The sequence below is a fragment of the Panthera pardus genome, unplaced genomic scaffold (genome assembly GCF_024362965.1).
Source record: "Panthera pardus isolate Hobbes unplaced genomic scaffold, ASM2436296v1 HiC_scaffold_3, whole genome shotgun sequence".
Taxonomy (NCBI): Eukaryota; Metazoa; Chordata; class Mammalia; order Carnivora; family Felidae; genus Panthera; species Panthera pardus.
The window spans coordinates 43,674,695-43,687,288 of NW_026526876.1; the positions used below are offsets into that span (position 1 = coordinate 43,674,695).

Below are 12,594 nucleotides of genomic sequence, written 5' to 3' on the forward strand. Positions count from 1 at the left end.
TCTATTTGGGTCATCTCCCTTTTCTTTTTGAGAAGCCTGGCTCGAGGTTTATCAATTTTGTTTATTTTTTCAAAAAACCAACTCTTGGTTTCATCGATCTGCTCCACTGTTTTTTTAGATTCTATATTGTTTACTTCTGCTCTGATCTTTATTATTTCTCTTCTTCTGCTGGGTTTAGGTTGTCTTTGCTGCTCTTCTTCTATTTCCTTTAGGTGTGCTGTTAGATTTTGTATTTGGGATTTTTCTTGTTTCTGGAGATAGGCCTGGATTGCAATGTATTTTCCTCTCAGAACTGCCTTTGCTGCATCCCAAAGCATTTGGATTGTTGTATTTTCATTTTCGTTTGTTTCCATATATTTTTTAATTTCTTCTCTAATTGCCTGGTTGACCCATTCATTCTTTAGTAGGGTGTTCTTTAACCTCCATGCTTTTGGAGGTTTTCCAGACTTTTTCCTGTGGTTGATTTCAAGCTTCATCACATTGTGGTCTGAAAGTATGCATGGTATGATCTCAATTCTTGTATACTTATGAAGGGCTGTTTTGTGACCCAGTATGTGATCTATCTTGGAGAATGTTGCATGTGCACTCGAGAAGAAAGTATATTCTGTTGCTTTGGGATGCAGAGTTCTAAATATATCTGTCAAGTCCATCTGATCCAATGTATCATTCAGGGCCCTTGTTTCTTTATTGATCATGTGTCTAGATGATCTATCCATTGTTGTAAGTGGGGTATTAAAGTCCCCTGCAATTACCACATTCTTGTCAATAAGGTTGCTTATGTTTGTAATTGTTTTATATATTTGGGGGCTCCCGTATTCGGTGCATAGACATTTATAATGGTTAGTTCTTTGTGATGGATAGACCCTGTAATTATTATATAATGCCCTCCTTTATCTCTTGTTACAGCCTTTAATTTAAAGTCTAGTTTGTCTGATATACGTATGGCTACTCCAGCTTTCTTTTGACTTCCAGTGGTATGATAAATAGTCCTCCATCCCCTCACTCTCAATCTGAAGGTGTCCTCAGGTCTAAAATGAGTCTCTTGTAGACAGCAAATAGATGGGTCTTGTTTTTTTATCCATTCTGATACCCTGTGTCTTTTAGTTGGCGCATTTAGTCCATTTACATTCAGTGTTATTATAGAAAGATATGGGTTTAGAGTCACTGTGATGTCTGTAGGTTTCATGCTTGTAGCGATGTCTCTGGTACTTTGTCTCACAGGATCCCCCTTAGGATCTCTTGTAGGGCGGGTTTATCCACTCCACCATGTTTAATGGTGCTATGAAGGCAATGGTGACCACAAGCCATGCACACATCAGTGAAATCCATAAGTTGGGCATCATCTGTCTGTTTCTTTTTTTTTTTTAATATTTTATTTATTTTTGAGACAGAGAGAGACAGAGCATGAATGGGGGAGGGTCAGAGAGAGAGGGAGACACAGAATCTGAAGCAGGCTCCAGGCTCTGAGCTGTCAGCACAGAGCCCGACGCGGGGCTTGAACTCACAGACCGTGAGATCATGACCTGAGCCGAAGTCGGACGCTTAACCAACTGAGCCACCCAGGCGCCCCATTCATCTGTCTGTTTCTAGGGAGCTTTCAGGGGCTTTCTTGGATTGCAGCCACATATTTGTGTTGGAGAACATAGTTAACATAGCTAAGATATCCAGGGGACAAAACTGCTGGGACTTAATAGCACTAGCTTTCCCTTTTTTCTCTTAAAAATTAAAAAAAAAAATTTTTTTTCTTTAATGTTTGTTTTTGAGATAGAGCAGGAGAAGGGCAGAGAGAGGGGGACAGAATCCGAAGCAGGCATCATACTGTCAGCGCAGAGCCCAATGCGGGTCTCATGAACCGTGAGATCATGACCTGAGCCAAAGTCGGACACTTAATCAACTGAGCCACCCAGGCGCCCCTCTCTCGATAATCTTTTTTGTCTTCTGCACTGTAGCAGAATACATAGGGCTGTACGAATTTCCATAATTTCTTTAGTTTGATTCATATTCTTTTGAAATATCTGTCATCTTGCTTACTTACAGATGCAAACACCCTCCTACTTTCCCCCTTTAATACTACATTTGTAAAGAATAATACTGATGACTGCTACCATTTTTTGAGTACGTATACAAGAGGATAGCCTGCATTAGCTTATATGATTCTCTCAAAAACTGTACAGGGTAGGTATTATTTATCCCAGTTTTAAGATGAGGAAATGAAGCCAGGGGAGGTTACGTAATTTGTTCAGATCACACAGGGAGTAAATGGCAAAGCCAGGATGTGAACTTGGGTCTGTGTGATTCCAAGATTCATGCTCTTTCCATTGCCTGAAGGTAATTGAATAGGCTCTACACAGAGGCAGTGGGGGAAAAGTCTTTTAAGGTCATGTTTGTGTATTTTAATTTAAGATAATAAATAATAGGGAAGGGGATGACATGATGGAAATGGTGCTTAGGGCAGGTGGGGAGAGTCTGGAAGCAAGAAAAACCTTCTTCAGAGGCCCCAAATAGTAACAGGAATTGGGAATGTTGAGCACCTGGATAAGGATGGTGGCTGTAGAAATAGGAGATGGTAGTTCGGAACCAGCAGACTTTGTAGAAAACTAATTGGTGAGATTTGAATCATAATCAAAGGGAAGGGGAGAGAGAAAAGGGATATAGAAAGCAAATTCTTGACAAGTAGGGGCACATTGTCATAACGCTGAGAAGGAAGGAGACTGGTGATGGTATAAAGGGATTCAAAGGGCAGAGGTGGTCTCCTCAAGGTTAAACAGAGAGAGCTAGAAGCAGGGCAGCCATTGTGAACAGTTGGGCCACTTGCACCATGACGGTGCGTCTGCAGGTGTTCATGGTGAAGAAAGGTCTTCCTTGAAGAGGAGGATCTCACCATTGCCAGCCCTTCCCCAGAAACAATGCTTCTTGAGTTTATACTGGCTAAGAGCTGGAGAAAGTATGCTTGAGGCCAGTGAGAAAAGGGACTTTTGTTGAGTCATGCATATGCCTACCCCCTGGCATGGCATTCTGTTTGCCATGGTGACACCCACACACCCCACCCCTTTTCTGCCAGTCTGCCAGCTCAGCCTTCTGGCACCACAGGTGGATTAGGGAGGACTGCCTCTGGAGCTGTCCAGCTCCCTGAATTGGATGGGAGCACTGAACACTTCCATTGCCACAATTCCTGAGAAAGAGGTAGGTCTTCCATTATTTTTTCCCCATTTTGATTTTATATTTGATCGCTTTTATATTTGATCACTGTGGCACCCTCTACTTCATGAAGTAGCATGTTGAGGTCATTTATGTCTCTACCTGTTACCCTCTGGATGTCTTCACATAAGTTTTGTGATCTGGATTGTTGATGACAGCTCTACACCCCTGCCTACAGATGCCTGTGCCCACACTCTGGAAAGTCCCACATAGAGCAGAGGTCATGAAGTAGCAGCCCATGAACTCGATAGATATATTTTGTTTGTCGTATGCAGTGTTTGTGAGCATTTTGAATCAACACTGTTAAATTGGGAAATTTCATACATTTTCACATTTTTGGCTTTTCTTCAAAAAGTAAAAAGTGCTGGCAATCCTGGGCTTCAGTCCCACATGTCAGGCAGTGGCTAGAGATACTACCGTGCCCTTTGAATATAGCATTTAGTCTCTATTTTACCACAGTCTCCACCAGTCCATATTACCTGACACAAGGCCAGCTGCCCTCATTTACTTCAGACTGTAATGTATGACAAGGGTATTAGTTCAAACAAGAGGTGGTTCACCACCAGAAAACGTGAATGCCCTTGAGTGGCAGGTATGGCTGAATTCTAATTCCTTCCCCCTTTCTCCAACTCCTCCTTCTCCTCTCCTTCCTCCTCCTCTCCTTCCTTCTCCTTCTTCACTCTCTCCCCAAAATGCACAGCACGCCATGATGAATGCTGAGTATAAGACATTGCTCCTTCCTTCTGGTGAAGCACAACATAATTCTAAGTGAGCATCCTTCCACCGAAACCCTCCTTCCACAGCACCTTACCCAGGGCTCCCTGGCACAAGCAGAGAGGTCTGGCAAGTCGATTTGGGGTGCTGTCTGTGACAGTGCCATTGGTTGTGTTACATATGAGCAGAGTAAAATGCAAGAGAAAGAATGTGGTGAAATAAAATGACCTGAGTATTTCAGAGAAGAGGTAAGATACTGGGTGAGTAAATGCAGTCTCTGAGGCAAAGCTGGGCAGTGCAGATGACAGAAAGCCTCAGATATTGGACTCGGTCTAAGGACAGTGGATAGACGTGGCAGTATCTTACTCTGAAGAGTGGCATGACCAGACAGGAGGGCCAGGATGAGAGGCATGCCTCCGCCTAAAGTCAGAGGCCACTCGGGAAGATAGGAGGGGGCATTTCCATTCATGGAGTCCCGTCTACTCTGCCCACTTGGTCTGTATCTCTGGGCCTCAGTCTTCATCTATGACCTTCAGATGACCTGAAAGCATTAGTCTGTCTTTTTGGCAGAGACTCTGGCACTTAGCACTCTCCACCTGCTGTTTCCATTGTGAAGGTGCAGTGAGGCCAGGACCCTGATCCCTTTGGCTGGAATTTTCCCCTGGTTGACAAGTTAGTGCTGTGGGCCATGCAAAGTAGGTCCTGTGTCAGCATCCCCTAGAGAGAATGAGAGGGAAATCTGGGCCCACAAAGCCCAACTAATAAGAGTGTCCAGAAGGCTATTTTCTTGTGGTTATGCACCAGGCATATCTTGTGTATTTTGGTAGTAGGTTTTGATAGATTTAAATTAGTCTTTTTGTAAAAGAGAAGCAGCATCACAGAGTATGGAATGTGCCATGATGGTGCTATCTCCAGCCATTCTACCACGAGGTCATGTGTATTACCCAGGGTTTCTTTCCAGGAGGCAGGCTGAAAAAGCCAAGGGTATTGACAAGAAATAAGCATGGACCCTGCCAGCCTAACTGGGCCTGTTTGCAGCTCAGAGCTCCTGGGATTTTACAGCCACAGTCTGACAGACAAAACCACCGAGAGAGCTGGTTTTCATCCATTAAATAAATGCATTACTTCTTTTACTCTCAGCTACACTTGCTGCAATAGGCTTAAGTGATATTTCAGGACTGAATCCTTCATTTTACATAAATCTTAAATTTCACAGGCACAGATACTATGCCTTCAACATCTCCTGAGTCCTCCCTGGGGCCTAATGTAGTTGACAATAAAACATTCAAAAATGGACTCATTGATCCTCCGTCCTTAAGGATCATGCACCTGCTATGTAGTAGGCATATTAGTAGGTATTTAAGAGAGAAAAGAAAGAAAGAAAGAAAGAAAGAAAGAAAGAAAGAAAGAAAGAAAGAAAGAAGAAAAGGAGTGAAGCATGGTGCTTTTCTTCTTGGAGATTATTTTATGGTAGAGGAAATCCCTACGATCATATACACAGGCACCAATGATGTGTATCAGTTTTGCTTGGTACTTCACTATCAGTGTGAATAACTTCACCCCATGTTTAGCCCAGACCAGATGCAGAGGTGGCCAGTATCTGTTTTCCTTTATTGATTTGCCTTTTTTGTGTTTAAACTTGTACAACAACATTTGGATAGAGAATTCTCTGTTCTAAAAAAGCAGTTAGACATCACGGTCAGAGATAATGGGCTTTGGGCTTGAGTCTGTCTACTACCATTCAGTCATGGGTCATTGGGTAAGCCATGTCCTCGAGCCTCAACTGCTCCATTTATTGCGTTTTTATCCTCTTACCTTGCTAGAAAGATAAGATGCTGGAACAAGTCATCCTTCTACAACCATTCAGGCTGCTGATGTTTTATTGAGCGCTTGCCCTGTGCCAGGCACTAGGCTTGTAATCGACATCCATCCAAACTTTCCAAACTACTGTTCAGTCTGGTCTAGCCTTGACAAATGGGTTTCAAAATAAGCATGTACAAAATGTTCCTCCTTTGGCATCTTCCCTAAGAGAATTTATTCTGAAAAGGAAAGCCAACGCAGGTCCCTAAAATGCAGGGCAAATGAGAATTTGCTTCACGGTCAAAATGATACTACCATCTCCAGGCCGGGCCCCACCAGGCTTCCAGAAAACAGGCAGACAGCTCCTCCGACGAGTCCAGGAGCCAAAATAATCCAGCTCGAAGCTTCAACTAAGCATTTTAACTAATTAATTGTGCATCTGATCAATGTTCAGCCTCTGCTGAAGGAGGCTGGGACATACCCTTTGCAACTTTCCCATCACTGTCTCCCCTGTGATACAGATTTGAATCTCCTTTTGGGGAGCAGGAAAGCCAACGCCAATCTGATCACAGCACCATAGATAAACTTACTCCCTCGCCACCGGGGTGCCTCCTCAAACTGCATTTTCACCATTTCTTTCATTCTTTGAAAGTGATTTCTTTGTGAGAAGCATGTGTGAGGCTTCCCCTCCCTCTGCTCTTGACCCTGTGCAGAGATTTGGCCACTGCTGGAGCCAGGCCGTGGGAGAGGCAGCCATTCTTCGCCTCCCAGGACAAAGAGAGTTCCCTTGGTAACGGGAACCGCGTGGAGGTTCGAGAAGGGGTTTCCCTCCACCCCCCAGGTTCTCTTTCAACTCAAGAGCTCAACCCGGTCTCTCATGGAGGCGTCTCTAACCAGGGTAGGAAAACCGCAGTTTTGAATATCAGTAATTGGCGTTTGGAGACAATGCTTTGCATGCAACAGGCAGGAAAATGTGGGGAGAGTGGATGAGTGAACTCAGCGAGCGGGTAAGCATCCTGGGTCAGGCGGAGGGAAAGCTGGTTTCGTTTCTGTGCGCTGCAAAGTCTTGGTCCCAAGTAGTTTGGGGCTGTGATAAAGTGTGTCTTTATCTTTTGGGAGGTGAGAGAATGGGGCATGTGGAAGGAGAGAAGCTTCTAGAGGCAAGTATGTACCTTTTTTTTCCGGTTTCTCTTTTATCCTTGGTTTTTACTTCTATAAATACAAAGCAATCAGGAATGGTGCGTTTCTGTGTTAATGTCAACTCTTGCTCATTATTTCTGCCAGTGTACTTGTGGCTCGCTCTTGCTTGCTCTATCTGCCTCTCTCTCTTACCCTTTCACTCTTTTTGGACTTTATTGTCTGGGTGATGGAGAGGAAAGATTTGTTCTAAAGGCAAGGGTGAGCTTTTCTTATAGGAGGTCATCTCTGAACAACTGAGCCAGGGCTTAGCACAGTTGGGACTGACTGACGTTAAGTCCCCCTACTGATCTCACAGGTTGTATGGGTACTTGAATCCCTGTCACTGACCCAGGTTGTTCTAGAAGACCTCAAATGTGCCATTGATTGATGGAGGGAATGTCTGTTATTGACTAGGTTAGTAGTAACCAAAAGTCTCTGCATTCTCATATCAAAAGTTGCTACAATAATGCAGAAGATAATCTTTGAAGTCTGGGCTGAGGGCTGGCTTCCCTTTCCTTTTCTTTCCTTTTTTTTCCTTTCACTTTTCCTTTCCTCTCCCTTCCCCTCTCTCTCTTCCTCTCTCTTCCTCCCTCTCTCTCTCTTTTTAAGAATCATATGCAGAGGGAGGCCTAAGCATAACTGAGGAAGCTTTGGAAGGTGCTTTAAGAATCTCTTTGAGATTAAACTGATTACTGCATTCACCTATTAATCAACATTTAAATGCACCCCAAAAATCCAATTTCTTTCATTCTGTGTTCAGACTTCCAGTAAACTCTTTGGGGACAGGGACTCTAGTGTTTTCATTGTTGCACCCCCAGACTCTCAGCAATTACGGGACCAGCCATATTGGATGCTCCATCTATGTAGAATTGAATTGATTCTTCAGTGAGCAGCCTGGGATGTTACAGATTGTGTACTTCTAACATTTTGCATGCAGTGTGGAGCTAGGACCAGTTTTGTGATCAGGAAACTCAGGCTATAGACTCACAAGTGACATTAATAAGCAGCAGGACCTTAGCCAAGCTATTTCAGTTCTCTGGCTCTTGGTTTCTCCACCCATTAAGTAACAGTGTTTGGATAAGAATGGTGTTTTCCCACCAAAAGTGCTTACCTGAGGTTTTCATGCTGCCCTTAAGCCTGGGGAGAGGATTTAGCAGTGGTGGCAGTCTGGTCAGGAACAGCCCCTGCAGAAAAGGATGGTGCAGATGGTGGAGGAGGTGGAACAACAAGTGGCTTGGCGGCTGGCAGCTGGAAAACCTTGGACCTTCGATGACCTCTGCCATTCAGTTGTGAGACTAATCTTTCCCAGTTTGGTGGCACCTCTCCTGTATTACATACTTTCTAAGGATGAGACGAAGGAGTACCCTAATTTTTTTTGTTGTTCTGCCAAAGGCAAGCAAGCTGTGCTTCCTAGAAGGGGATTAAAGGACAAAATTTCACACTGCTGATAGATTTGAAACACTGCCCTCAGAGTGGTGGTCAACTGGTTCTGAGCCAGTCACACTGTTGCCTCATTCCAATGTTTTCTCTCATTTATTCAACAATCAGTAGATAGCCGTTGAAAGCCTATGAGATTAGATGACATTTGTCAGTGAACAAGACAAATCCCTTGCCTTCACAAGGCAAGAGAGAAGAAGAAAAAAGGTAAATGTGATTATTGGCTAGTGTGATAGGAGCTACAACGAAAACAAAAGGACCATCAGGAGACAGAGTGATTAGTGGTGCTTTTATGGTTAAGGTGGTCAGGAAGGTTCTCTCTGAGGAGGTGACATTTAAGCTGAGGCATCAATTAAGTGAGGGGATGAGCCATTCTGATCCACAGAGCATAGTGTTCCAGGCTGGAGAGCCACAATGGTGAAAATCTTGACGTGGGAGTCTGCTTGACGTGTGTAAGGCAAAGCAAAGTGTGTGGGGCTGGAACAGAGTAAGTGAGGCAGAGAAGAAAGGTCAGAGAGGGTGGAGCAAGATAGCAGAGACCATAGTGGCCTCATAAGACGTGGGAAGGATTTGGGATCTATGCTGTTGTGCTCAATTGGAATGGCTTTATTCTATCCAACGTGTGACGGGAAGCCAATGGGCAGATTTGCATCTGGAAGTGACAATATCTGATCACTCCAACAACTGTGGAGAGAACAGTACGTCAGAGACAACATCTGAAAAATGGTTAGCGTGAAGGGATTGAAAACTAAACTGCCTACACAGAAGGCTACGTGGTGAAAAGGAAATTTGGGTATGGTTAGACAGACCTGGATTTGAATTTTGACCTGGTAACTTGGTCATTAGGTGGCTTGGGCAAGTCATTTAACATCCCCGATCTCTGTTTCCTCATCTGTTAAAGAGGGAACATATTACCTACCTTGGTGCGCTATGAAGAAGAAAGGAGAGTATGTATGTTATCTCATGGCAGATGCTCACAGTGATAACCCTTCCTGTAAAACAAATTGTGTGGCCTTTGCTTTGTTGGCCATCAACAACTCCATTGACGAGCAAGACAACTGAAGATGTCAGGCACATGACCAGTCTCACATGTCACCCTCTCTACAACATGCTTCCTTTGGGAGGAGTGAGTGGTGAGAAAGGAAGAAGTGACTTGCCTGAAGTCATGCACGTGGTGAAGGTTAGGGCTGTGACTGGGGGCCAGGTCTTTATTTGCATGTAGTGTTCTTTCTTCTATGCCAGGGGTCAGCAAACTAAGGCCCCACAAGCCAGATCCAACCTTTCCCCTATTTTAATAGAGAACATTTTATTGGAACACAGCCATACTCATTCATTTGCAAACTGACTATGGCTTTTAGCACCAGGTCAGCAGAGATGAGCTTTTGCAACCAAGCTTGCATGGCCTATAAAGGCTAAAATATTTATTTACTGGCTCTTCTACAAAGTTTGCCAATTTTAGTCCTACACCATTCTGCTCCCCTAATTGAAATGGCTTTACTGTATTTAGCTTATGTATCATCAGCTAGGAAGGGGACACCATCTCCAGGTCTCTCAAATAGCACAACTGAGAGAGTCTCTTGGGGAGGGCATGGTCCTGGTGGAATAATATAGCAAGTGACCTTGGGCCACTGGTATCCAGCATAGGAGCACTGGTCACCTAGGGAAGGTGGCAAAGAGGGAGGATGAGAACTCTGGCCAAAGGGGCATAGATGGGGGGAAAGGACCTAAACCTTTGCCTTTAGCTATTTCAAACCACAAAGACAGCTATCTAAACCTGAGGTGAGGAGGAAGCTCGACAGCTCAGGAGACAGGCAGATGCAGAAGGTTTATTTGACCACCTCAACTTGAATGTGCACTGAACTGGGACTGTCTGGGAGACATCTACCAGGGAGTAGGCAGACCCCAGGGCACATCACCTCATACTCCCATGAATATGACCATGACTATGACTCTGCTTGCTTATTCTCAGACACCATGGCTCAAACATCTTAAGGCTACTTGGAGGGTCCTCCTTCTTCTCAAGACTTTAGGACTCCATTGGGACTATGGTGTCTTCTCAGAGACTCTTTCTTTGCCTGGCACTCAGGAAGGCCATAGATTGACTTCATTCTCTTTGACCTCCAAGTTCCTACTGATGTACTTAGGTGGATCCTTCTACTAGGACTCTGATGCATTTGGTCCCAACACGTGATGATTTACCTACTTCAAGGTTTTAATCTTGTGTTTGAGGGTACATTTATAAGTGTGAACCTACTGGTCAGAAAGCAGTGATTGCTTCACTTGGTTAGATGTGTGGAATCCAAGTTTGACCTTCATGCTTAGGTATTCCTCTTGACTCTTGGTTTCAGACTTCAGTTGTTGCCGTAAGCGGTGGAAACTGGGTTACACAGTTCTTCAACTCCAGGTAATATAAATACAGTACCATGTATTTCTTGGCACTTTTAACTTTCCAACCAGCCTACATGGAGAACACCCTAGCTTTTGGGAATGCTAAATAATTCACCAGACCGATCGGCCATGGTGTTTCAGAGCTCAGTAGGCTCCTTCCACTGATCCAATGAACAGATGTGCTAATTTTTTGCTTGCTCGAAATGCTTCAGTCATTTGAACATCATGGACTCAGGGCTTGGATCAGCCATACTGTGTCCTGACACACTCACTAACTCACAGACCAAGCAACTCCCCTCACATACACCTCAAGGGCTATCTTGTCTAATTCCTAATTCCTAGAACCAGGTCAATAATTATGAAATCAAGTAGCATAATGGCCCAGTTCCAACATGGGCCCTCCCTACCCAAGACCTTTTTAAAAAGAAAAGGAAGCAAAAACTTCCTTATGTCCAATCAACCATTCCCTTCCGGTATCTTCTTCCGCTCCAGTGCTTAGATGAGATTAGGGCCATTGCAGAAGTGGCTAATGAAACTACAGGTTTCCCCAGCTATCAAAAGCAGAGCATCCCTACAAAACCTTTCGTGAGCCTAAATGGCATAAAGCAAAGAAGCAATTAGCATTCAATTATATGGGACATTTTTTGCACTGTCCCAGACCCCCAAAATAATTTTTTTAAGCTTTTCTGATACCTTGGGACACATCTTGTTAACAGATACACAAAATAAATCAAGATAAAGTGCTCACGCTCTCAGACACAGTTCAAAGTATGGCACTTGATGCTGAAAGGCTGAGTGAGTATGGTTCCTGGGGAAGGAGCTTGGCGGGGCTGCTCGAGGTGCACGCTGCCTCCATAATGGCCTGCTGCGAAACAGATGCTGAATGCTGTGTATGCCTTTCTCCATTTTTTGGTGAAAGCAAAAGTCTTCTTTGGATTTCTTTCAGTTAGCAAAAACAGGTACTGATGCAGGTCTTTGGTAAAAGCAAAGCGGCATAAAGCAAACTTTGGAAAAGCAGGGGATGGCTGTATAACAAAACGGCCAGCAGATCCCACACACTGTAGGCTGGTAGCAGAGCTGGTAGCCTTCATGAAATCACTGGGAGCTCCAGGCAAAGCAAGTGGGGCTACAACAGCCCCTGCCTTCTTAGTACTTGCCATTGAAAGAAGGAACTGCTAGGCTGACGTGAGCAGGCCAGGGCAAGGGGGTGAAGACAGACAACTAACCAGCATGTGGAGACGAAGGGAATGCTACAGAAGGAGCCCACGCTAAAAATAAGTGATTTTTTACAAGTGTGGTTAACTTTACGGAGACTTAAAATTACGAAACACAGCATGCATTTTCCCCCTAAAAGAAAAGCTTTGAGAAAGTTTGAGCTGCCTCACATGAAAAGCTACAGAAAAGGAAAGTATCTGTGAAAGCTTTTAAAATTATGACCATATTTCAAGTATGATAATCATCAGGAATAGTTAATGCTCTCAGAATTAGACTGATGTAGAATTACTTTATTTGAATCAATCTAGTCATTTGTGTTGCCCCATCAAAAAAGACTCCCTAGCACTCTTATTTATGGAAAATATCTACCATCATCTAGGAGCAATTCAGGCCAGGAAAAGAGAAGAAAAAAAAAAAAAAAGAAGAAGAAGAAGAGGAAGAAATGGGCCAATTTCATCGAATTCTGTCTAGTGTGACAATTTTCCTGTCTCCCAAGTGAAAGTAATCATTCATTTTGTATTTAATCTGTAGCCAGAAAAATGATATTCGATGCTAAGTATGACATTTTGTGTTGTGTTTAGTTGGGATTGGAACCAGCTGATTGACCCAACCAGTTAAGATGGCGCCCTTATGAATCAGTCTTTGCGATGTAACCACCTAATG

At 43.8% G+C, this 12,594-nt stretch overlaps 1 protein-coding gene across 1 annotated transcript in view; it reads left to right on the forward strand.

Annotated features, from left to right (window-relative positions):
• Positions 1 to 6,494: 6,494 nt before the first annotated feature.
• ANKFN1 (ankyrin repeat and fibronectin type III domain containing 1) overlaps positions 6,495 to 12,594 on the forward strand; it is a 300,608-nt gene continuing 294,508 nt past the window's right edge. Inside the window, exon 1 of the mRNA XM_019415690.2 lies at positions 6,495 to 6,610. Within this exon, the coding sequence (XP_019271235.2) occupies positions 6,590 to 6,610 (21 nt within the window). The 5' untranslated portion in view covers positions 6,495 to 6,589. The remainder of the gene's footprint in view (positions 6,611 to 12,594) is intronic.